Source organism: Rhincodon typus, chromosome 22 (assembly GCF_021869965.1).
Source record: "Rhincodon typus isolate 14 chromosome 22, sRhiTyp1.1, whole genome shotgun sequence".
In the NCBI taxonomy this organism is placed as follows: Eukaryota; Metazoa; Chordata; class Chondrichthyes; order Orectolobiformes; family Rhincodontidae; genus Rhincodon; species Rhincodon typus.
This window is the reverse complement of record NC_063353.1, coordinates 48,845,414-48,872,311: the sequence shown is the minus strand read 5'-3', so window position 1 is coordinate 48,872,311 and position 26,898 is coordinate 48,845,414. Positions and strand designations below refer to the sequence as shown.

At 41.3% G+C, this 26,898-nt stretch overlaps 1 protein-coding gene across 1 annotated transcript in view; it reads right to left on the bottom strand.

The window, feature by feature from the left end:
- sema3d (sema domain, immunoglobulin domain (Ig), short basic domain, secreted, (semaphorin) 3D) overlaps positions 1–26,898 on the bottom strand; it is a 264,519-nt gene that overhangs the window by 164,800 nt on the left and 72,821 nt on the right. Inside the window, exon 4 of the mRNA XM_048610186.1 lies at positions 3,286–3,348. Within this exon, the coding sequence (XP_048466143.1) occupies positions 3,286–3,348 (63 nt within the window). The remainder of the gene's footprint in view (positions 1–3,285; positions 3,349–26,898) is intronic.

Below are 26,898 nucleotides of genomic sequence, written 5' to 3'. Positions count from 1 at the left end.
ATGAACAAATTTTAAAAATGTAGATGGGCTGTCAATGAGCCTGCAAGATGGAAACTATTCAACTGAATCAGAGGATCAACACAAGCTTCTAACCAGCAAGAAACGATATCCTTGTCATCAATAACCAATTTCCATGTATGAATTTTAAGAAATTATATCCATGTTGAACTCTTTGCAAACTTGATATTTCCTACCTAAGGTGAGACACAGGAACCATACAGCATAATCTAGACATGGTGTAGCCTGGACTTAGTATCACTGGGGCCAAGCTTTTTTCCCTATTGTTATAACCTTTTTATAACATTCTTTTATGGTTATTGGATAGGGAATTGGCTCATGGGTAAGAAACAGCGAGTGGACATGAGGGGTTCTTTTTCAGATTGGCAATCTGTAATGAATGGATTTTACGGGGTCAGTGGTGGGACTGCAACTGTTTATAATATATATTAATGGCACGGAGGAAGGGAGTGAATGTACTCTAGCTAAATTTGCGGATGACACAAAAATAAGTGGAAAAGCTCATTTTGTGATAGATACAAATGGTTTACAGAGAGAAATTGATAGGTTAAGTAAATGGGTAAAATGCTGGTAAATGTTGTATACTGTGGGAAAATGAAAAGTTGTTCATTTTGGAAGGGAAAACAAAAGAACAGAATATTATTTAAATGGAGGCACAAAGGTGTACAAGTAGTCAGGAAGCATCCTTTATTTAGTCATTAAGTGTCCCTTCCCTCAAGGGAGTTGGAGTACAAGAGTAGGGAAGCCTTACTGCTATTATACAAGGTGTTGGTGAGACCACATCTGGAGCACTTTGAACAGTTTTGGTCCCTTATTTAAGGGAAAGATATCATTTCATTGGAGGTAGTTCAGGGAAAATTCACTAGGATGATCCCTTGTATGAAGGGATTGCCTTATGAGCAAAGGTTAAACACATTGAGACTCCACTCGGCAGATTTTAGAAGGCTTAGAGGTGATCTCATTGAAACACATAGGATTCTTAAGTGTCTTGACAGTGTAAATATTGAGAGGATGCTTCTCCTCATGAGAGAGTTTAGGACCAGAGGACATTGTGTCAGAAGAGAGGGGTGCCAATTTAAGATTGAGTTGAGGAGGAATTTCTTCTCTCAGAGGGTTGTGAATCTTTGGAACTCCTTGCCACAGAGGGCTGTGGGGCAGAGTCCTTGTGTATATTTAAGCTGAGATAGATAGATTCTTATCAGTAGGGGAATGAAGGGTTATGGGGAAAGGGCAGGAAAGTGGACATTAGGGGCGTCAGATCAGCTATGATCCTATTGAATGAGTGCAGCAAGCTCAAGGAGCCAAATGGCCTACTCCTGTTCCTATTTCTTATGGTCATATGGTTTAATCTTTTAGCAATCTTTGAATATCTTTGGAATATCACTGTTCCTGGATTTTCACCAGTTAAGAATTACACGCATCTATCTTTTTCTGCACTTATGAATGATCACAATTTACCTGGGTAGGCGATAGCCTGGTGGTATTATTGCTGGACTGTTAATCCAGAGACCCAGTTAATGTTCTGGGGACCCAGGTTTGAATCTCGCCATGGCAGATAGTGAACTTTGAATTCAATAAAATATCTGGAATTAAGAGTCTCACAATGACCATGAATCCATTGTCGGAAAAACCCATCTGGTTCACTAATGTCCTTTAGGGAAGGAAACTGCCATCCTTACCTGGTCTGGCCTACATGTGACTCCAGACACATAGCAATGTGGTTGACTCTTAACTGCCCTCTGGTCAATTAGGGATGGGCAATAAATGCTGCCTAGCCAGCGACGCCCTCATCACATGAATGAATAGAGAACCTGCATTGAAATCCATCTGTCACAGTTCTACCCATTCACTTAATCTATCACTCTCCCTTTCTAATGTTATGGTCCCAATATCTACCACAATATTTACCCTGCCACCAATGTTTAACAAACTGGAATGCAAGGCTGCCTATTGTGTTTAGCAGGTCAGTAACACAGTTGGACTACATACCTACAATTTGTACTTTCAGTCAGCTATCACAAAGGTCATTTCCTCCCCAGTATGATAAATACCTTCAACTCAATAAGCTTTAATAACAAACACAGTTTCTAATGTGAAATCCTGTTGGCTATCTTCTGGAAGTCCAAATAAACTGTATCCATAGATATTCCCCTCTCCACAACTTTAATTTGGGGGTCAGTTGGCTGGTTGACTGGTTTGCAATGGAGAGTAATTTCAACAGTGTGGGTGCATTTCTGACATTGGATGAGGTTACCATGAAGGATTCCCCTCCTCAAACTTTCCCCTCACCTGGTGGCTGACCCTCAGGTTAAAGCACTACCAGTTGCCTCTCTGCAATGGGAGAGCAGGACTATAGTGACTTGCCTTTCTTACTTCCCCTAAAATCAGTTTGCTTTGTTACCCTTAACCATATGCACGTTGACTGTCTCTCAGCCAAAATTCATCCATGTGCTTAGCCATGCTGTCCTTAGAGTTCCAGTAACATTTCACATGGATATTTCATTAGTATAACTGAATGCAAGAGGGATTTAGCATGGAATTTACAAAGGGAGAAGACTGGTAGTGCTGGAGTTGAGACAATCTATAATGACTATGAGCATTGAAATGGTTTATGTTGGTCAAATCCATGTTCACTAATATTGCAGAAATTGCACAACTGCAGAACACATATTTTGAACAGACACACTTTAGTACAAGTCTATCTCCTCACATCTCAATCTACTCAAATGTTCTGTTCAGCAATAAAAGATCACAATTGAAGTATAGCTTCTGTCAGGGAGATATCAGTGAAAAGTTAAACAACATTTTCTTTTACAAGGTTGAATGACCTATTGTGGACATCTGTCATTTTCTCTTTTTTTCTCAGATTTCCAAAGTTCACAATGTTTCCTTTTGCCCCACGAATGTCTTCACTCAGGTTCGGCAGCACTAAAGCCAGCTTGTTTGACTGGCAGAATTATTCATGCTTTGTCTCCCCATGAGCCATGATTGACACACCCTGTGATCCACATCGCTGTGATCCAGGCCCCTGTGGATCCACACACGGGGCTTTCCGTACACTGTAACAGATCAGTGATGTGAACCTATAACACAATGAGCACTCACAATATAATTCTGGAATGATCGAGAAGCTGTATCGGATTGTTTTGTTTGATACTTAAGTGTCAATTACCCAATAAAAAAAAGATATAACATAATGCAGAAATAATGTAGAATGCATAGTGACAAGTTTAATTAATGAAATGGCTACATTGCAGTGATACTTACCAAAGGATGTTTCCCAGTCAATTTGCACATTTCAACTCTTTCTTTGGTTGCAGGCCAGTGAATCTGAAAAATCAAATGAACTTTAAGCTCTCAACATTACATCATGTGATTATGTTGCTGTATTTCTTTGAGAATTAAAGATATGTGCAATCCTGAAATATACAGCTGGATTTCCCTTCTGCCTTTGTGAGTCCATTGATGGTAAAATGTGGGGTGCAGCTTTGATCTTCAATTAATTCATCTCAACTAAAATTACAGGAAGGGCATTGTGATTTAAACCAATATCACCCAACTCTACTAACACCAGTCAGGGCTAATAAATGATCAACCAGAGTTAACTGTTTGCTTGCCAACTAATAACGTCAGGATTGCCATATGAAGAGAGACTGAATTGGTTAGGACTATTTTCACTGGAGCTTAAAAGAATGTCAGAAATACATGACACCAAGTTTTGTCCAAAAGGTTTATTTAAAAGCACAAGCTTTCAGAGCCTCACTCCTTCTTCAGGTGTTAGTGAGAGAGGTAGTATCAGAGACAGAATTTATACGTAAAAACTCAAAGAGTCACACCATTGATCAGGATGCATTAAACAAATTGAGTGGCAGAGCAGGCTGGTGGGGTCGAACAACATCTTATTGTCAGAGATTTGGAGGAGTAAGACCATGGCAGGAATAATAAACAAGGATTAGAAGGTTAAAATTGAGATGCTGCTGACAATGTTTGCTGGAACTTTGTTTTGCTGTTGTGCAGACCTCAATATCCATGCACGGCAGCAATGGATTCCATTAATCAACACTGACTGATGGGTGTGAAGTTTCCCAGCAGTTGCAGGGGTGAGGAGTGCGTTGGGCTTGGTGAAAATCAGCCACCAAAGTTTTGGACACGCTCAAGCGCAAAGGTCCCAAACAAACAAAAATCCCAAAACGAATGTTTCACTTCAAGGAACCTCAAACATAACGCAGAAAATGCAGTCAGTTAAGTCATGACATCTTGCAAGTAACTTATTTAAATGTTGGCATTTAATATAGAGCCAACTCCAAAATAGTCCAGAAAAGGCTAAAATTAATTTGCTGTATTGGCACACAACTTTCCTTAATATGACAGAGCATTCTTTAAACAGCATCAGAAGGATGATCATATCTCTGGCCCTACAGTGTCCCTCTGTGAAATGTTTTCCTGTTGGCAGACTGTTTTCATTAGAAAACACGGCATTTGAGCCAAAAGAGAAGTAATTTGGGGCACGGAATCTTACAGGCTTTCCGTGTATTCAACATTCTTTCCATTTAAAGAGTTCTTCCTCCAATGCCTTTTGTGGTTTCTCATTTTTATAACTTCCTTGTGTAAGTGTTAAGGACAAAGAAATACTGTGTTATTGGACTGAAGATTGCCTTCAGCATATAAGAGCTGGCATCTTGTTGCTGTTCAATGTAGTTTGCAGGAATATCAAAGATTTTATTCTTCCAATGGAACCATAAGAAATCACCTTTTGTCAAGTAACAGCATGGAGAATTCAAAATAGTAGCATGCTAATTTATTCCTCTTTCCAATGAATGTTACTATTGTACCTTTTTTTTCAAACCACGTTTGTTTTTTGTGGTGAAGGCTACATGGAGTTTGTTTCAAAACATTTAAAAAACCCATGGCTTGCAGAATTTCTTCTGAGCACACATTATAAGGTTAATCTCCAAATGCTTTCCTGTCTGATTACCAATAAGTGGTCATTACGCCAAAACTGTATTTTTAAATCATCAATGAATCTAAATGTGAACTTTAAGCAGGAATTCCATTAGATGTTTTACAAATTGGATTTTATGGTGGAGACAGAGAAATCAAAGAAAGATTGGAAATCAAAATTGGACAGAAAACAATATTGGACTGAACACAATTCTTTACAATGAATAATTCAAACAAAAACCTGAGAATCTGAGTTCACATTTTATTAGCTTGTTACTTCAGAAAACATTACTGAAAACTGGAAAATTTCACATTCTACAATTTCCCATAAATACTATACAATAAATACCTAGGCCAGTACAACAAAGGAAGCAAGTGAACTAGAAGCAAAATATCAGCAACAGAGTTATGATATCGTCATAATTGGCTCCAATCTTGTGTCGGTTGTGTTGGCATCATAGACTAACATCCATATTGCACCAAATCTCTTATTATGAATGCGATTACCAATGTGATAATGAGTGTTTTTGTGACATTAATTGAGGAATAAATATTGGCTAGGGCGCTGGGAGAAATGTTCTACTCTTCTTTGAAATCATACTTGGAGATGTTTTACATACATCTGAATGAGGTTTAATTTGATAACACATCAAGGGATGGCACCTTAAACTGAATTGATTGCAATAGGGTCAGCCAGGTGGACATCAAAGAATATGAGTTCCCTGATTGGGGCTATTAATCTGGTCCAATCAGGGAGCCCTGGATGACAGATAAGAACAGGAGTATCAGACATCCTGTTTACTCTGAGAGCTGACTCTAACAGAGCTGGATCAGTGTCAAGAACTCTCTACGTGTAAATAAAGGGTAACTTGGTGATAGGACATCAGTCTCTGTGGAGTCATTTCAGAACAGTGCAGTGGTCCGTCAGTACTGCACTAAAATATCAGCCTTGGCTCTTATGCACTCAGCCCTGGATTGGAAGTTGAACAAGACCATGTGGTTTTAAAATAGAGTAGTCATAGAGTCATACAGTAAGGAAACAGACACTTCGGTCCAACTCATCAATGTTGACCATGTTCCCAACTAAACTAGCCCCACTTGCCTGTGTATGTCCCATATCCCTCTAAACATTTCTTATTCATGACCTTATCCAAATATCTTTTAAATATTGTAACTGCACTTGTATCCACCACTTCCTCTGGAAGTTCATGCTGCACACGAACCACTCTCTGTGTTGAAAAGTTGTCTCGTCCTTTCTAAATCTTCCTCCTCTTACATTAAAAAGTGCCTTCTAGTTTTGAACTCTGCCACCTTATGGAAAAGACCTTTGCTATTCAATTTATCTATGCCCTTCATGATTTTATAAACCTTTATAAACCCATGCAGCCTATCTTTATAACTCAAACCCTCCATTCCCAGCAACATCCTGGTAAATCTTTTCTGAACCCTCTCCAGTTTCATAATATCCTTCCTATAATAGGGCAACAAGAACTATACACAGTACTCCAGAAGAGGCCTCACCAATACCTTGTAAAACCTCAACATGATGTCTCAGCTCCTGTGCTTAAAAGGTCTAAGCAATGAAGACAAATGTGCTAAATTCCTTCTTAACCACCTGTGACACAAATTTCAAAGAATTATGTACCTGAACCCCTAGGTCCCTCTGTTTGAGAACACTACCCAGGGCCCTACCATTAATTGTATAAATCCTGCCCTTGTTTGTTTTACCAAAATGCAATACCTCACATTTATCCACTTTAAACTGTATTTGCCACTCCTCAGCCCATTGACCCAATCAATCAAGATCTTTTTGTAGTCTTAGATAATCATTTTCACTGTTCACTACACCACCAATTTTGCTGTTAACCACAAACTTACTAACTATGTCTCCTATATTCTCATGCAAATCATTTATATAAATGATAAACAAAAGTGGACTCCGCACCAATCCCTGTGGAACACCGCTATTCACAGGCCACCACTACCACCCTCTGTCTCCTACCATAAAGCCAATTTTGCATCCAACTGGCAAGCTCACCCTGAATCCCATCTTATCCAACTTTACTGATTAGTCTAGCATGTGAAACCTTGTCAAAGGCTTTATTAAAATGCAAGTAAACAACATCTACTGCTCTGCATGCATCAATCTCTTTGGTTAAAAAAACAGAAGTTGCTGGAAAAGCTCAGCAGGTCTGGCAACACCTGTGAAGAAAAATCAGAGTTAATGTTTTGGATTCAGTGACCTCTCCTCAGAAGTGATAGTAGCTGGTAAAATGTCGGTTTATATGTAGAAAATAGGGAGGGGATGGGGTAGGGAGTAATTGATAGGATAGAGCCCAAAGAGAGAGAAGAACAGTTGGACAGACAAAGAAGTTGATAGTTATCTGGCCGGGAGGGTGAATAGTTCTTAATGGAGATTGTTAGTGACTAACAATAGCTAGTGTGTAATGGCAGGTTATGTGATAACAAGGCCTGGCTGGGAAACAGGGTGGTAAGAACATAGAACATAGAACAGTACAGCACAGTACAGGCCCTTCGGCCCACAACGTCATGCTGACCTATTATCCTACTAAGATCAATCTACCCTGCATACCCTACATTTCACTATCCTCCATGTACCTATCCAAGAGTCATTTAAAAGTCTCCAAAGTATCTGACTCCACTACCACTGCCAGCAGTGCATTCCACACGCCCACCAGTCTCTGTGTGAAGAACCTACCTCTGACATCTCCCCTATACCTTCCTCCAATCACCTTAAAATTATGCCCCCTCGTAATAGTCATTTCCGCCCTGGGAAAAAGTCTCTGACTATCCACTCTATCTATGCCTCTCATCATCTTGTAAACCTCTATCAAGTCACCTCTCATCCTTCTTTGCTCCAATGAAAAAGCCCTAGCTCCCTCAACCTTTCCTCATAAGACCTACCCTCCAGTCCAGGCAGCATCTTGGTAAATCTCCTCTGCACCCTCTCTAAAGCTTCCCCATCTTTCCTGTAATGAGGTGACCAGAATTGAACACAATATTCTAAGTCAACAAGGTGCAGGGCTGGATGAACACAGCAGGCCAAGCAGCATCATAGGAGCAGAATGACTGACGTTTCGGGCCTAGACCCTCACAATATTCTAAGTGTTGTCTAACCAGGGTTTTATAGAGCTGCAGTATAACCTCACGGCTCTTAAACTCAATTCCCCTGCCAATGAACGCCAACACACCATACGCCTTCTTTACAACCCTATCAACTTGGGTCGCAACTTTGAGGGATCTATGGACGTGGACCCCAAGATCCCTCTGTTTCTCCACACTGCCAAGAATCCTGCCATTAACCCTGCATTCTGCATTCAAATTCGACCTTCCAAAATGAATCACTTCACACTTTTCTGGGTTGAATTCCATTTGCTACTTACTTCTTTGCCCAGCTCTGCATCCTGTCAATGTCCTGTTGCAACCTACAACAGCCCTCCACGCTGTCCACAACTCCACCAACCTTTATGTCATCGGCAAACTTACTAACCCACCCTTCCACTTCCTCATCCAAGTCATTTATAAAGATCACAAAGAGCGAGGTCCCAGGACAGATCCCTACGGCACACCACTGGTCACCGAGCTCCAGGCTGAATACTTTCCATCTACTACCTCTGTCTTCTATTGGACAGCCAGTTTTGGATCCAGACAGCCAAATTTCCCCGAATCCCATGCCTCCTTATTTTCTGCAAAGGGTGGTGTGTTAAATCTTTTTGGTTAGTTACTCAAAAAACTCAATCAAGTTTGTGAGACACAATTTCTCTCACACATAACTACATTGACTATCCCTAATAAGTCCTTGCCTCTCCAAATGCATGTAAATCCTATCATTCAGAATTACCTCCAACAACTTACCCACCACCGATCTCAACTCACAGGTCTGTAGTTCCCAAGCTTCTCTTTATAGCATTTCTTAATTAAAGGCACAACATTAGACACCCTCCAGTCTTCTGGCACTTCAACTGTGGTTATATAGATGATACAAATATTTCTGCTAGGGGCCCCGCGATTTCCTTCCGAACTTCCCACAATATCCTGGGATATACTGTCATGCGGTGATGTGATGTATTGACTCCCATAACATAAGAATGTGCTGAAGAATTCAATGAACTTTTATTAAACCCCCTGGTGTTTACAGATATACATTATGATCCAACATAGTGTGTGCCTGCACTCAAGCTAAACAATTCAGATGTACTGCAGCACTTTTCCCTCAGCACAGTATACTGCAGGATGACAGGATCAATAAGATGTACACTGAGAGCTCTATACCAGTGGGTCACATACTATATATGATGATAACTCCATGTGTTTCTCCCTTAAAAGTATATAACAAGCAATTATAAAGACTCATGGATTTTAAGCTTTATCCCAGAGGGCTTGGAATTTGAAAGTGAGGAAGCAAGTCTTCATACAAACATGCAAAATAGCAGCCGATGTAGGCCATTCTGCCCCTATAGCCCGCAGCACCACTCAATACGTTTGTGGCTGATCTGTTTATGTTCCAAACTCCACATTCTCATCCTCCTGCCTGACAAGAATCAATTCACCTCTTTCTTAAAAATATTCAGTGACTCTGCAAGTACTGCAATTCTTTAGTTTTATGCAACTCGTTCAGGTCCTATCAGGATTGTTGCGTTCAATTCTGGGAACTGAACATCCGCAAATATATACTATACCGGCCTTGAACAGGGTACAGTGCAGATTCACCAGACTTAAAGAGTTAAATGACAAGGCCAGGTTACACAAACGTGGCTCATTTACTTTGCACTGTAACTCCCGTTACTGACCAGAGAGATATCAAGGATGATGGTGCAGGTGCACTCATCCTGGGGGGTGGCTGGTACACGTGTAACTGTTCCTGATTCCTTTGAAGTCAGCATGTAGAACAGCAATGAAGTTTTAAAGCCTTGTTTTAGATCCCTGAAAAAGCAGAGCAGGATAGCCATCCATGGTCGGGTAGGAAAAAAAAATGTCAATGAGAAGGTAGTGGCAGTGGCAGCTACAACATTTCATCATGGAACATGCAGACCTGCCAATGTGCCTGAACTGCATTGTTCAATGCTTTGCTCAGATCAACAGGAAGCAGAAGTTTGAAAAGTTTCAGACAGAGTTGTAAAGCTGTCGCCCAAGTTGGGAGAAGGTTTGCAGAGCAAGCTTCTGTACAGAACAGTAAGCTCACTTGGCAGGTAACAGGACTCTTACTCACAGTCATGAAGTTGAGGCCCCACAGTCAGTGACGATTTTTGTTAATTCAAAGTTTTATTTAAGAAGGTAATAAATTATACAAAATTAAGTGAGCCAAGGAATTTTTTGACAAGGCCGTTTGGGCACTGTTCTTTGGCAGACGAGACCTGTTCTATTATGAAATGTTACAACTGACACATTCATTGGAAGGCATTTCAATTTAGCACCTCGGGAAGAAATTATTGCTGGCATTGCCATGACTTTCTCATTGGCATTTACCCCTCTTGTTCTGTCATTGCTTTGTTATCCTGATCTTCATTTTCAGGCATTCACTCAGTCCTCATTTCATGTAGACCCAGTTAACGTTGTTTTGCTTTACTAACGTGAATAAAGCAGTCACCATATGTTTGCTTAACAATGAGAGTTTCAGTTTAACATTGGCTGCCAGCTTTCCTATTCTGTAGCCTGATTGAGCCAGGTCAATTAAAACTTAGTCAGATGAGCAGCATGGTAGCACACTGCTAACTCATAGTGCCAGGGACCTGCATTCAATTTCAGCCTTGGGTGGCTGTCTGCGTGGAGTGTGTACATTCTCCCTGTCTCACAGTCTGAAGATGTGCAGGTTAGGTGGCTTGGTCATGCTAAATTGGTCATAGTGTCCAGGGATGTGTAAGTCTCATTCTGCACTATAGGGATTCTATAAGCACTATATTAACATCTACTCTGTTAGCTTATGCTTGTCTTGTATTTTTACAGCATTTTTCAATTTAATTTATTTTTAAGGTTATTTAATTAAAAATGTAGGCAGTTAGGAATCACAGAATTCCGACTGCATGGAAGCAGTCCATTTGGCCCATTGAGTCCATAGCACCCCTTCAAACAGCATCCTGCCCAGATCCACCCCATGCCTATAACCATGCATTTCCATGGTCAATCCACCTAACCCGCACATCTTTGAATTGTGGGATGAAACCTACACAGACATGGGGAGAATGTGCACACTCCACATAGACAGTCGTCCAATGGTGGAATCAAACCTGAGTCCCTGGAGCTGCAGTGCTAACCACTGAGCTACTGTGCCACCTCAAACATCCTTTTAACTTGGTAAAGTTTTAAAGTTACTTACTGCTTAGGGAAGCCCTGACATCTACAACTATACAGTGTTTCTTTTACATTTAGTGATTCATATTATTTTGCAAGGTTTTTTTCAGCTGGAAATACGCAAACATGGTACAGTATTTCAACCCGTGTGATGCTTTTTCAGAACATAAAATTGTTGCATGAACCTAACTCTCGTTTTAACAAAAACAGAACTTGCTGGAAAAGCTCAGTAGGTCTGGGAGCATCTGTGAAGAGAAATCAGAGTTAACGTTTTGGGTTGAGTGACCCTTCCTCAGAGCTGGCTTTAATATTGATTCCTATGGGAAACAACGCTTCACTTAAAGTTCTGGTTACATGCTAGAAAATGATGACTTTAAGCGAAATGACCCTTTTTTAATTTATGCTGTAACATCACAGGAGGACTTCCTGCACATGTATGAACACACCTGCTGCATACTCTATTTTTAAAAATATAGGAAGTCCTCACTTAGAGATGTTTCACTTAAAATCTTGACTTTAACGATAGCTGCATGCTAACAAAAAAAATTATTGTAACCAAGTAAAAGGGGTTTTCAAAGAACAAAGCCAATCCCTCCTTCTTAACTGGTTGCAATTCAAGGATTTTGTTTCTATTTTGTATTGAATTCATAAATTTAACCTAATAAAATTCAATAAAATCTAACTAAATGGTCAAAAGTTGGAAGTTTCATTGGAAATCAGCATGTTCAATTAGTATAAATGATTTGTTGAGAATGTAGAGACTGTCTTTGCTTATGTGGCCATATCAAGTGCACTTTAAATGGGCATTAATTCGGGAGTCAATCTTCTCCTCTAAACTCTAAACTTATATCAGAGTAGCAAAAGAAGTGGGTGGTCAGGCCAGATCTGCTCAGATGCAACATTTCCCCAATAACGAAGAAAAGAATTTCGATTCATTAATGTTGTATGCTGAAGATGTCCATCTATCATTTCTGATGTATCAATATGAAAAGAACGAATGTCTAGGCTATCCAGTCTGTACCATGCAATTATAATCTCTTCGGTATCACAATATGCAAATTATCCCTGCACTCTTCCTAAACTATGATCTTCTGGGGCAAGTTAAAGAATACAAAATTTCTGATGCCACTTTGGAAGGACGTTCCAGGGAATTCCTTTCAGAATATCACAGTCAAACAAAATTAATCCAGGGAACCACTCTGGTCCTGATAACTTGTCGCAATTTTTAAGGCTATCCTGTATTGTTGTAATAAAATGGTGCTTGATATCCAGGGTCATTATTAGTGGTAACAGAATGCATTGAATTCTAATTAACATTTTCGTTAATGCTTTTCAGTCACATTTTACAAATGTATTCACCGCCAATCAGAATAACCTGTTCATGTTGAAGAAACTAAAGTTTCTTTTGATTACATGACATGTTCTGGGATTATCAGCAGTGGCTCCAAGATTATATCCTGCCATTCCCTCTATTTTGCTGTGAAAACTGCAAATCATTGGCCTAGGAGATTACCTGGTCTAGATTTTCGCATTTGCTTGAGTCGTTGCTCAGAAAAATATTGTTTCAAAAAAGTTTATAATTGTTGGATACTTGTTCAAATGGACGTAACTGAGCCTTATCAAGCCAATCATTGATTGTTCTATTAAATTTCATTAGACTTTATTAAGCTGTTTAGAAATGGATAACTGACAAATATAAAATTACTCATCTGCAAGTTTAAGGCACCTTCCTCTGGGGCTGAAGTGGGTATACAACATCTCCAACTCAATAACTCCACTCAAACTCTGTGCAAAGAATGAGGTTTATAAAGTGGTAGTCACTTGGTCATACAGAACTGGAGTATTGCTAAAAAGGACACATTTCCGAAATGTTCTGTCTTGCACTCATCATGACAGTTTATAAGAATAGCAACATAAAGAGGAACAACATTTTTATGTTATAGATTCTGATTGGTAGAGGTGTTGCCATGGTGAATGTAGCTGTTAGCTCATGACTATCAGTTAACTGCTAATTAGATCTAAAAAGTAAACCAGGCAGGTTGGATCTACTTGGTCATAGCATTGCTCTGGGAATCAGATCAGTGAATCGCTGTCACCTATTTTGTTGAGTTGAAACAGGCTCAGTGCAATGACGTACGTAAATTGCAATACAAGCAAGTGGGCCACAATATGAACCAAACGTACAATCTTAAATTGCTTGGCAGTGTAATTCCTAGCACACTTTGGATTACTTAGCAAATGGTGTCCAATCACAGAATCACTTCCAATGTTGGATACCCTGTTTAGAATGTTGCAAATACAGGTTGGTTGGACAGGTTGAGTACTTGTTCATTTCTAACAGATAACAGAACATGCTGTTTGGTCCAATCCATCAGTCTTTGGGTTGTATGACCTACATACCTGGCATCACATCAGCACTGGAATTCATGTGCCACATTTCTCAGGTGTGTGACAGGTAGACTATCCTTCTGGCTTGTTGGCAACAACCTGTTCGTGGTCAACCCCACTCGTCTGTTCTCGGCATTATGGTAATAAAATCATGTTCAGCAATTAGAATTGCAGCATTTTGGAAGGGTATACTTAATTAGCACCTATTTGATAGAGATTGTCAATGCACACAGCAGAGCAGTGATATTGTCACTTCAGTAAATACCCTGCGAACAACTACAGCTCTTGGCAACAGGCAGACTGTGAGGGTTGTTGTTGATATCTGCAATAGTTTGAGATGTTCAAAGCTAGTAGGAAAGCCAATAAAATGTAGAATTGACAGACGGCTTTTAATCAGTAAGGTAATCAATGGCTATGGAAAAAGGCAAGAAAGTGGAGTTGAGGATAATCGGATCAGCCATGATCTCATTGAATGGTGGAGCAGATTCACTGGGCTGAATGTTCAGCTTCTGTTCCTATGTCTTATGGTCTCATTGGTCCAAAATTGTCTCATATATCTCAACATGGGAATCCCATCTGGACAAGAACCACATTTTCTGGTTTTAGTGGTTTTTCCTTCCTCCATTCTAAGGAGTCCATTGATACTGTAAATAGCTGATGCAAGACGACCAGGAGCAGGGATATTGTGGGCTGACAGTTGCTGAAATAGAATGGGAGGAGGCAGGTCATTTTGTATAGTACTGGCCTGACACCACCTCCCATCACACTCCAGACCTAATTCTGTTAGGTAACTCAATCTTCAGTGGGAGAATGAGCGAGTCGGCAACACAGAAAGCATGTAGATTTAGTGTTAAAGGGGAATTGGGCAGATGGGATCAAGTGACAGAAGCATGCGGCACTTGCACTGGCAAAGTGGAGAGTGGCAGAGTTTCTTCCTACAGTGCTGGTCATTCCAGCAGACAGCAGGGACTGCATTAACCTGGGTGACAATCTCAGACCAGGCTACAAAGTGGAACTTGAAGAGCTCTGGTCAGGGCAGAAAACTTCAATTTCCCATAACTGCCACCTTAGGATACAACTAGGAGATGGGGCCTGAAAGCTCAAATCATGTTTTGGTGCACAATTCTTGAATTTGTCGGGTGTCATGGCTTCTTCTGCTGGTCCTGTGGGTAGAGGACATCCCTCCTCTGTACCACCCTATCCAGCGGGGCCTCCTGGTGCCTGTCTATAAAGCAGGATGTCAATTTTCTCTTCTCTGCCATATTCAGAGCAATTTTCGCAAAACATCCAGGGCATCTCTAGACTGACAGTGTTTCTCCAGGTGCTCAGCAACCTTCGAAAGATGACACCAATGCTGGGTTATTCCAGGATAGTCCCGGCACTGGTAAGTGGGAGAATCTGACTAGCATGTATGGGGCGGGGTTGGAGGTGTGGGGTGGGGACACCTCAGGATGGTGACGGGTAGTTAGTGAAGTGAATTGGGATGATAGTACAAGATAATCTGCCAGATTTCACAGAGAGTAACCCTCGGTGAAACTCAATGGCAATGACACTTTACCAAAATACGATAAGCTCAGCCCAAAGTGTTTCTTCAGTATTAAGGAGGAGTTCTGCTACAATAGGTTTGACTGAGTTAAGATCCTCTTTCTTGAATAGAAAGGGTAATCAAGCTACAAGCTGCCTTATTTATCATTGTGATCAAATGTAATGATTCTGACTGAACTCAAGCATGCAGACGGAAGGGTGAGGAAACAATGAAAACAGATTATCTCAGAGGATGTCGGACCGAAGAGAGTCAGACCTGTTCTCGTGAGAGATTCAACTCGGCCACAGATATGGAAGCAAATATACTGTAGACACAGACATCTGAATTGTATTTATAGTCACATACTGGAGTCTCTGATTTTGTCTGTGTGCTTATTGACTACATATAAATGCCCATTTCCCATCACTAGCTACAAACAACAGGTCTTTCAAAATACCGCTTGCATTGCTTGTACATTCAATATTGCAGTGAATTAGAAGGAGCATTTCAGGAGATAGCCTATCCTACTTTCCAGAAATGTGACACTACCCAAAGATTTTACACTCTGTGCTGACTCTATCAGCTGTGTTGAGAAGTAGGTGCAAAAGTACAGATCACTTCATAGAATCCCGACAGAGGGGAAGCAGGCCATTCAGCCCATAGACTCACATCAACCCAGTGAAGAACATCCCACCCAGTCCCACTCCATCCCTGTAACCCTGCATTCCACATGGTTAATCCACCTAAGCTGCACATCTATGGACAATTTAGCATGGCCAATCCAATTAACCTGCATGTCTTTGGAAGGAAACCAGAGCACCCAGAGGAAACCCATGCAGTCACAGGGAAAATGTGCAAACTAAATTGCAGCATGTACCTTTAGACCACACAGCACTAATTTGGCCAATGAACAGAATGGACATCTTTACTAGATCTTTCTGCTAGCCTACACCTGAATAATTTAGTTGTGATTGATTGTAAATTTCTCCAAGTAATAAGCTATTAAAAGCACTACTTACACTACAAAATATATTGCGACATCTACAACTATTCAATTGCATTCAAATGTAGATAATGCTTTAATTTTGCCCACATGACAATTTACATTTTGCATTTCAAGACAAAAATGAGAACAGCAATTTTTTTTGATCCTACAGCAATTGGAACATGACTGAGCAGTGAATACTGAACAAGGTGAGGTAGAGAGGAAGCTAACCCCTGAATCCTGGACTTTAATTCATTTGAGTTAACAGATGGAAAACAAGTGGCAATGCAACTTGCAGTTGTGTGCACCTTGGATTCTGACATTCCTGCATCCAGGTGCTCTACTCTCTTCAAATACTGGAACAGAAAACACGTCCCCAGTATTGGGGATGCCATGGTTCAGCTAACATGAGCTATTTTTGTACAATTCTTGCTGCATTTACACCATCTCATTTTGACATCACACAGCCCCAAAAAGACATTTCAATGTTCTGAGGTTATAACTAACTATTTTATTAAACTACCTGCCCCATGTTAACTGTGTCATAATTAAAACAAACCTTGCACCATCTAATCCTTATTTACTCGTCTTTTCATTCAATTCTTTAACTGTGATCGTGTCTTTATTCATTGGTTCTGATCCTTGCTATTTTAAATTCAATCCTGAATCCCTGCTCACCGAGCTACAGAGCATTGCTGAAAATATTAAAACAGCGAAAGGAGAACAACCTTGAAAACAGGTAAAAATAGGAGACTGGATTGGTGATATTGTTTAGTAGAAACCTCTGGAGAGTAGCATTTCACTTCAGCGTTTATAAATGTGTTCCAGCTCTTTTCAATAACTTTGGAACATTGTACAGAGGAAGAAACACCCATGCAACCATCAGCAGTTACCATAGCGATGATCACTGCATTTGTGCTGCTCCTCATGGATGTTCAACACAAAATACTGTGGGTAAGGGCTCAGGCAAACTGATCTCTCCCAACTATTGAGACTCAGCATATGACCAATTATTGTGTTTGGCAAAGCTCAGACAATAATAGGTTGCACTTTTATTCACAAAGAAAATACAAAGTGTTATATATAGTTATTAAACAAAGTATTTTTAAAGTGTTTAAAATACTCAGCATCAAGTTGACATTTACAAATGTTCAATCTTACATGAAATCAAGAGTGAGCTTGAATTGACAGTCTCTTATTAGACCCTTGGGACAGACCAAAGCAATGCACTGCTAGTCATTAAATGTTTGTAGTACAGACCCTGTTATTGTGTGGACAGTATGGCAATTAATTTGAGAGCAGTGAATTCCTTCAAGTTGTAAGTCAGCTGGAGAGCTAGCTACATGCTTTTGATCACATCTGTTCAAGGCAAAATAATCAACTAAGACACAGGAGAAACTCCAAACTGTGACAAGATCTCTTTTATTTTCCCCTCAAAGAGATATCAATTTAAAATCTTGTTCTAAAAGTGCCAACAGGGTACCTTTCCCACAGTACTTCATCCAGACGTTCACCTCAATCATATGGTCAAACGTCAGAATGAGTTTCCAGATACTGGGGGTAAGGATACTGTCACTGAGCCAAGCTAACAGGCCAAGAGGGATCAGATTAGGTCCTCAATCCAGGCAGAGGTAGCTCCTCACAACAGCACTGACATTTGGCTAACAATGTGGAATTCAGGTAACAAGCCAATCAGGTTCAATAATCAATAATCTTCATCCTAATTCTGATTCATTGACATCAGCAGGGAACTCCTCCAGTGGTCCCCAGCATCATAGATGCCAATCTTTCGCCAATTTAATTCATTCCACATGATATCAAGAAATGGTTGGAGACACTGGATAGTATTAAAGACTTGTGTTCCAGAACTTGCTGCTCCCCTAGCCAAGCTGTTCCAGTACAGCTACAACACTTTATCTACCTGATAATGTGGAAAATTACCCAAGTATATCTGTACAAAAGAAGCAGGACAAATCCAACTTGGCCAATTACTGTCCCATCAGTCTACTCCCAATCTTCAGGAAAGTGCCAGAAGATGTCATCAACAGTGCTATCAAGCAGAACCTGCTCAGAAATAACTTGCTCAGTGAAGCCCAGTTTGGGTTCCACCAGGGCCACTCAGCTCCTGATCTCATTACAGCCTTGGTTCAAACATGGACAAAAGAGCTAAATACCAGAGGTGAGGTGAGAGTAACAGCCTTTCACACCAAGGCTGCATTGAACAGAGTGTGACATCAAGGAGCCCGAGCAAAACTGGAATCAATGGGCATCGGGGGCAAACTCTCCGCTGGTTGGAGTCATACCTGACACATAGGAAGATGGTCGTGGTTGTTGGAGGTCGATCATCTCAGCTCCAGGACATCTCTGCAAGAGTCCCTCAGCGAGGTGTCCTAGGCCCAGCCATCTTCAGCTGCTTCATCAATGACCTTCCCTCCATCACATGATTGCACAATGTTCAGCACCATTCACAACTCCTCAGATATTGAGACAACAAGGTGCAGGGCTGGATGAACACAGCAGGCCAAGCAGCATCATAGGAGAAGCGTCACCCGCCCTTCTCCTATGATGCTGCTTGGCCTGCTGTGTTCATCCAACCCTGCACCTTGTTGTCTCGGATTCTCCAGCATCTGCAGTTCCTACTATCTCCTCAGATATTGAAGCAGTCTGTGTTCAAATTCAACAAGATCTGGACAATATCCAGGCTTGGGCTGACAAGTGGCAAGTAACATTCACAACACACAAATGCCAGACTATGACCATTACCAATAAGAGACAATCTAATCACCGTCCCTTGACATTCAATGGTGTTACCATCACTGAATCCTCCACTATCAACATCTTAGAGGTTTCCACTAACCAGGAACACAAGGTAGACTTGCCACATAAACACAGTGGCTACAAGATCAGTTTAGAGGTTAGGAATACTCCAGTGAGTAACTCACTTCCTGACTCCTAAAAGCCTGTCCACCATCTGCAAGGTACAAGTCACACTCCACTTGTCTTGATGGTGCAACTCTAACAACATTCAAGAAGCTTGACACCGTCCAGGTCAAAGCAGCCCGCTTGATTGGCACCATTTCAACAAGCATCCCTCCAGCACCGACGCTCAGTAGCAGCAGTTTGTACTATCTACAAGATGCACTGCATAACTTCACTAATGATCCTCAGACAGCACCTTCCAAACCCACGACCACTTCCATCTAGAAGGACAAGGGTAGCAGATACATTGGAACACCACCACCTTTAAGTTCCCCTCCAAGCCACTCACCATGCCAACTTAGAAATGTATCGCCATTCCTTCAGTGTTGCTGGGTCAAAATCCTGGAATTCCCCACCTCAGGATATTGTGGATCTACCTACAGCACCTGGACTGCAGTGGTTCAGGAAGGCAGCTCACCTCCACCTTTTTGAGGGCAACTAGGTACGGGCAATAAATTTTAGCCACCCACAACACCCTCATCCTAAAGATGAAATTTAAAAAAACGGTTTATGGTCACATTTGCTAAAATGTAAAACAAAATAATTTGGTAAGTTGGTTGAGAAGAGAGCATACAGCAGCCATCAAATCACACCCAACACAGATCAACACAGGTTGATATGAATTTCATTGAGAAAGATGCATTATCATGGTCTCTTGTCCAACTCTAAGGGAAAGCAGGAAATCCAGCAGGCACCTTGAGTGTCTATGAGCACAGAATTTGGGCCATCCTTTGGAGCATTGACAATGGAGTATCTCTGGTCAAATCGGCAGAACAAGAAAATAAAAACTGCTTTGATCAAACAAGATTGGTCTGAAAATTGGGTGGGATTTTCTGTGCCCTCACTGGGTGTATTTGGGCAAGTAAAACTGGAATGTGCCCAGCCTGTAGCTTTCCACCCAACCCCAAGCTCATGCCCAGAATACAGAAGGGTGTCGTAATCAGAGTCCTCACAACGTTAGGAAGTAAATAACTGAGGGTCAATTGAGGTTGTTAAAAGCTCAATTTGGTTCCAATATTACTCCGCAAACACCGTGTATAAGGCAGTTGATGTCAGCAGGCAAGTGGTGGCTTGGTGACACTCTTTTTAAAAAAGTCTGAGAAGTGCGGTAAAAAGGGGCACTATCCACAGAAGGCAATCTGTGCACCTTGGAGGTCTCCTCAGAGACCTTAAAACACATCCCTTGGCTTGCCCCTCCCCACTCAATTACCCCAAGTTACCAGGGTGGGGTGTTTCACTGGGGTCTTCATCCCAGGAATGCACACAGTGAGGCAGAACTCCCTTTATCCACTGATTTTATCCGCACAGTGCAGTACGGCTGAGCAAGAAGCTTTGTCTGACTCTGGCCATTGTTTTCCTTCTAGGCCCCCCATCCCCATGAACTGCAATCCTCTCTTCACAGGAGCTGCCAGATTTGCAGAGAGCTTGCAGCATTTTGTGTTTTTATTCCCGACATTGGTAATGGGTAAATTTTGACAAACAAAATAACAAAATTACTATTCATCTTGAGAAATATAGATTAAGGATTTTTAGCACATATTTTCCAAAGGTTATTTGTATCTGACATATTTAATCTAAATTTCTTTGAGGTGGAAATGGACTGTTACTGACAAAGGGGAAGTGCTAGCGAGATGGGTTTCCAAAACGAATTTGATCACGTTCCACACTGGACACTTGTTCATAAAATTCAGTATTAATGAGAATGTGACAGCACGGAACACAGCAGTGGCTGATGTCTTTGTAACTGGAGGGGTGTTAATCAGATGTTTCTTATGGGACAATGCCACGTTTAAGTTTGGGTACAAGGTGCATAACAAAATTTATGGATGACACAGAAATAAAAGCGGCATGATTAACTTTGAAGGTCATCAGAAGTGACTTCAGGACATTAACAAGCCAACAAGCTGAGCAGAAATAGTTGGTGATTTAATGCAGTGAGCTGCAAGGTAAATAAACATGTAAAACAGGGGAAAATGTTGTTGGAATTCAACTCTCGCCTAGGTTGTACATACAGCAGCTCACAAACAGGTGAAAATAGTAATAACTGAATGAATAAGGCCATCGAAGGAAACAAACAAATTATCAAGGGACTTCACTGAATCCTGTTTGAAACTCTACTCGCCTGAAGGAACTGTGATTAATCTGAGAACGCAACAGAAATGAAATCCAGGACTTCTGATAGTTGAAAATGATAAGGGGAAAAATTTCATGACAGAAAATAATTGCACTTTCTGGATCTAGATTTAAAGCTTGCATGACGTTTCAGAGATTTGAGAAAATCTTGTGAAGATTGTTTCAGGTTTTCTCTCTGATTTCACTTTGTTTTTGTAATAGGAGGAAAATTGAAGCACCAGCGTGTCATCTATTGTAAATGTCTGCTGCTTCAGTAGTAGATTAGTTTGGCCTCCTTTGCCCTGTTTAACAGGCTAGTCAGCCATAGGAAGCAAGCAGGAGGCAACTATGAACCCTTCACTACGTGTGGCTTCCATATCCTGGAGAACTTTGGAGCCAAGCCAAGTGGGCAAGTATCCAATACAAATCTGGGACAGTCTAAATACAGCACAGACACAACCTAACATTCAATTACTGCTGTGCTACTACAAATCAGATTCTGTTCATTGCAATTGCTCAATGATTTGTGACATTTAAGTCACAGAGTTGGAAACACAGCAAAAATAAAGGGGACAACATGTTTTTGGTTTACAGCAATGATACTTTCAATGTTGATCATTGTTTCATTGCTGCCAATATGTCTACCTGCCACACTGTTTAACCTGTAGAATTCATTCTGGGAGCTGGAAGCTACAAGACCATTGAGGTGATTCTCATCTGGGACACTGAGATTCAGGTCACACAGCTGGGTGCTATGTCAACCCACATAAATAGCAGAGGATGGGCAGCACTTGCACGGGATATTCAGTCTAACTGCTAACTGGTCCATAAGGGCATTACTCTATGCAATCTGCATGAGCCATCAAAACTCTGTCTCAACTGTTTATCCAGCTTCCACTTAATTGCATCAATGTCATTAGTCACAACCAAGCCTAGTGACAGCATTCCACATTCTCACCACTGTGAGGGTAAAGCCACTTCCATTCAATTCCTTATCGAATCACTCGCTGACTATCTTATTTATGGCCCTTAGTTCTGAACTGCACCATAAGCAGAAGCATCATCCCTACATTTGTACATTAAAACCCTTTCTTAATCCTAAACCAGTTATGTCTTAAAGTTTGCTTTTCTAGAAAAGGGCAATCGCAACTTGTTCAATTTTCATTCTGGTATCATTCTTGTAAATCTATTTTATACATTCTCCTGTGCCTCCAGATCTGTTTTGTGATGTTATTTTATTAATAATAAGCTAATGAAACATAGGAGCAGAAGTAGGCTATTTGGTCCATGGAGTCTGCTCCACCATTCAGTGAGATCATGACTGATCTAATAATCTTCAGCTCCACTTTCCTACCTTTTCCTCATAACTTCAGTTTCCCGACTGATTAAAAATATAACCCAGCCTTGAATATACTTAACAACACAAACTCTATAGTTCATTGCTGTAAAGCATTTCACAGATTCACTTCCCTCTGAGTGAAGAAATTCCTCCTCATCTCTGTCTTAAACAGATTGCCCCTTATTTTGAGATTATGCTCATCCTAGACTGTCCCATAGGGGAAACAAGCCCTCTGATTCCATCTTATCAAGTCCTCTAAAAATCTTGGATGTTAAAATAAACACACGTCTCACTTTTCTAAACTCCAATACAGGCCAAACCTACACAACTTCTCCAGATAAGAAAATATTTCCATGCCCTGATCCACCGATTGAATCTTCTCTGGATTGCCTCCAATACCAGTATATCTTCCCTTGGAAAGGGGCCCAAAACTGTTCACGGTATTCCTGCTGACTATTGCTTTCCTGCTTTGTATAGTTTTAGCAAACCTTTCCTATTTTTATACTTCATTCCCCTTGAAATAAAGGCCAACATTATTTTTGTGTTCGCCGTTACCTACTGAACTTGAATGTTTTTTGGTGATTTATGCAAAAGGACCCAAAACCCCTCTGTCCTGCAGTCTTTCTCCGATTAAATAATATTCAGATCGGATATTATTCCTGTTAAAATGTGTAATCTCACATGTTCCAATATTATATTCTGTATGCCAATTTTTATATCTGCTAAACTACTTGACTTCTTGTCTGTTTTTGTTTTATTTGCAAACTTGGCTATTGTACATGCACATTCCTCATCCAAGTAAGAGTATATGTTGTAAATAATTGTTGCCCAAAACTGATCACTATGGAACTTCACTAGTTACAGGTTGCTATCCTGAAAAATGCCCCTTTATTCCAACTCTCTGTTTTTTATTAGTTTGTCAATTCTCCATCTGTGCTAATGTACTTCCTCCAACACTATCTGCTTTATCTCATTAAGTAGCTAAATGTGTGGCACCTTACCAAACACCATTGGTTTTCCTTTATCAATCCTGCTTATAATGTCCTCAAAAAAAAATCCAATAAATTTGTCAGGTGTGATTTTCCCTTCACAAAGCCATGTTGACTCTGCTTAGTTATATTACACATTTCCAATTGCTCTGCTATTACACCCTTTATAACAAACTGTAACACTTCCCCAAAGACAGATGTTAAGTTAACTGGCCTATAGTTACCTGCTTTTCAAATTTTCTAGACAACAAGGTGCAGGGCTGGATAAACACAGCAGGCCAAGCAGCATCAGAGGAGCAGGAAGGCTGACGTTTCGGGCCTAGACTCTTCATCAGAAATGGGGGAGGGGAAGGGGGTTCTGAAATAAATAGGGAGAGAGTGGGAGGCGGATACAAGATGGATAGAGGAGAGGATAGGTGGAGAGGAAACAGACAGGTCAAAGAGGTGGGGATGGAGCCAGTAAAGGTGAGTGTAGGTGGGGAGTTAGGGAGGGGATAGGTCAGTCCAGGGAGGATGGACAGGTCAAGGGGGCGGGATGAGGTTAGTAGGTAGGAGATGGGGGTGCGGCTTGAGGTGGGAGGAGGGGATAGGTGGGAGGAAGAACAGGTTAGGGAGGCGGGGACGAGCTGGGCTGGTTTTGGGATGCGGTAGGGGGAGGGGAGATTTTGAAACTTGTGAAATCCACATTGATACCATTGGGCTGCAGGGGTCCCAAGCGGGGTCCCAACCTTCGGGTGGCATCATTGTGGCACTGCAGGAGGCCCAGGATGGACATGTCGTCTGAGGAATGGGAGGGGGAGTTGAAATGGTTCGCGACTGGGAGGTGCAGTTGTTTATTGCGAACCGAGCGGAGGTGTTCTGCAAAACGGTCCCTGAGCCTCCGCTTGGTTTCCCCGATGTAGAGGAGGCCACAACGGGTACAGCGGATGCAGTATACCACATTGGCAGACGTGCAGGTGAACAGCTGCTTGACATGGAAAGTCTTCTTGGGGCCTGGGACGGGGGTGAGGGAGGAGGTATGGCGGCAGGTGTAGCACTTCCTGCGGTTGCAGGGAAAAGTGCTGGGTGTGGTGGAGCTGGAGGGGAGTGTGGAGCGGACAAGGGAGTCACGGAGAGAGTTGTCCCTCCGGAAAGCAGATAAAGGTGGGGAGGGAAAGATGTCTTTGGTGGTGGGGTCGGATTGCAGATGGCGGAAGTGTCGGAGGATGATGCGTTGGATCCGGAGGTTGGTGGGGTGGTACGTGAGGACGAGGGGGATTCTTTTTTGGTTGTCTGAAATATTCAACTTGATTTAATAAAAAAACCCTTTTTAAGTTGTGCCAAGCATGTATTCTGGAGCAAGGATACTCTCCACAATGTAGCGATATAAAGAGGGAGTACCATTTCACCTAATGGACTGTGGATATCACATCCAGCGGGAGGAGATAAATAAAGAAGAGAAATATGAAAACATAAGTGAGATACTGTTTAAAGCATCCTTCTTCCCAGCTGTATAGTACAAGGTGAAATTAAGTTGGCACCAGTGAAGTGTTTAGAAACACTGCAAGGCTTGTTTACTCTCAGCAAGAACTTTGGCTGAACCCCAAGATATATACACACAGACCAAAAGGTTCCTCAGTTGTAGCATCTGTCAAAAAAACACTCCAGGAAGGGATCTTATTGTAGTGCCTTGATCATGGCCTACAATCTGATCTGAGATGTTCCCATCTGACTTAGTCTGGTGGAAGCTGTCTGACCTCACTGCGCTGGCTGAGTTCTCCTCACGGAGAAAATTCTCTTTGTTAACAAGAAGGGAGCTAGAAACCTGGACCCAATGTCTGCTGATGTCAGGTACATGTTTCTGGTGGTCTCACAATGAACAGGCAAGGCTTTGAAAACTAGAAAGGTGGACAGAACAAGAGAAATACAAGCCAAGTTTACAGCAATGTCTTGGCTCCAAGTTTGGCAAAAACTAAAGTAAGGGCAAAAACAAAGTTGCTGGAAAAGCTCAGCAGGTCTGGCACCGTCTGTGAAAGAAAAAACAGAGTTAATGTTTCGAGTCTGGTGACCCTTCCTCAGGACTGTTCTGAGGAAGGGTCACCGGACCCGAAATGTTAACTGTTTTTTCTTTCACAGATGCTGCCAGACCTGCTGAGCTTTTCCAGCAACTTTGTTTCTGTTCCTGATTTACAGCATCTCCAGTTCTTTCAGTTTTCATAAAATAAGGACAAGTCCACTTGCTGCAGTGTCTAGGTCCTAACATTAGGTGTCAGCAATAGGCTTTCAACAATTTGATACAATTGCAGGAGGCCCATGCTTCTAACCTGGGTCTTTCAGAACTATCAACGTATCCAAAATAATAAACAAAAACAGCCAGCCTATTTATATCACAGAGGTGTTTATGTATCATCATTTACCAACCAGAAGCCACATAATCCAGGAATGACAGGGTCACTCAGGAAGGAACATATACAATGTGCATAATTTGAATTTCTGTGGATTCTTCAATCCGAGGCATTTAGGTCTTGCTTTGTTTCAAGAGTTACAAAGCTTTGTGAGTCTTATTTAGAAATCTGTCTAATTTATGGATGAGTGACAAATTATAGCATTTCCAGCAATGTTCAGCTCCCTTGGAAGCGGAATTCTTCCCTCTCAGTTCTTGTCAGTTGAACTGAAATCATTGGCTAGAATCCAATCTCACACACACTGCTGATAACTGAATTTCAGCTCAATAAGAGGGGATGGCATGCTAAAATGGCGAAGATTATCAGCACTAGGCCAATCATCACTTCATGCCTGTGTAGCACTACCTGCATTCCTCTAACAGATAGAAAACTAAAGATGATTGACTAGAAATGCTGGGGTCATTGTCATTCACATATTCTACACCAGTGGGTCACGGTCATCTTTGCTAAGCACTCAATTATTGGCCATCTGGTGTTAGCAACTATTTGTTTGAGTGGACAATGTTGATGACTGGTTGGCTGTTTTTAAACTCTTTTACCCTGAGACTAACTTAGTAACTCTTCAAAAATCTGGCACAGGCATGATTGGTCAAACATGTTAGACTCCAGACAGCCAGCTGGTGCAGGATAGAATAAAGCCAAACCTTACAGTTTTACCAGCATTTGTTGACAGAGTTATGTATTATAAGCATCCACCTCCTACGTTAACAACCACAGTTTAGTCTACATCTGCTATAGGGACAGAAGTGAATCCACAATTTAGGCCCTCCACTGAGTGCAATTAATCTACAACCAATAGAACGGCCTCATTCTGGATTGTATAATTTTCAGCTCCAAAGCATGTAAGAACAGTAACAAGCATAAGGGGA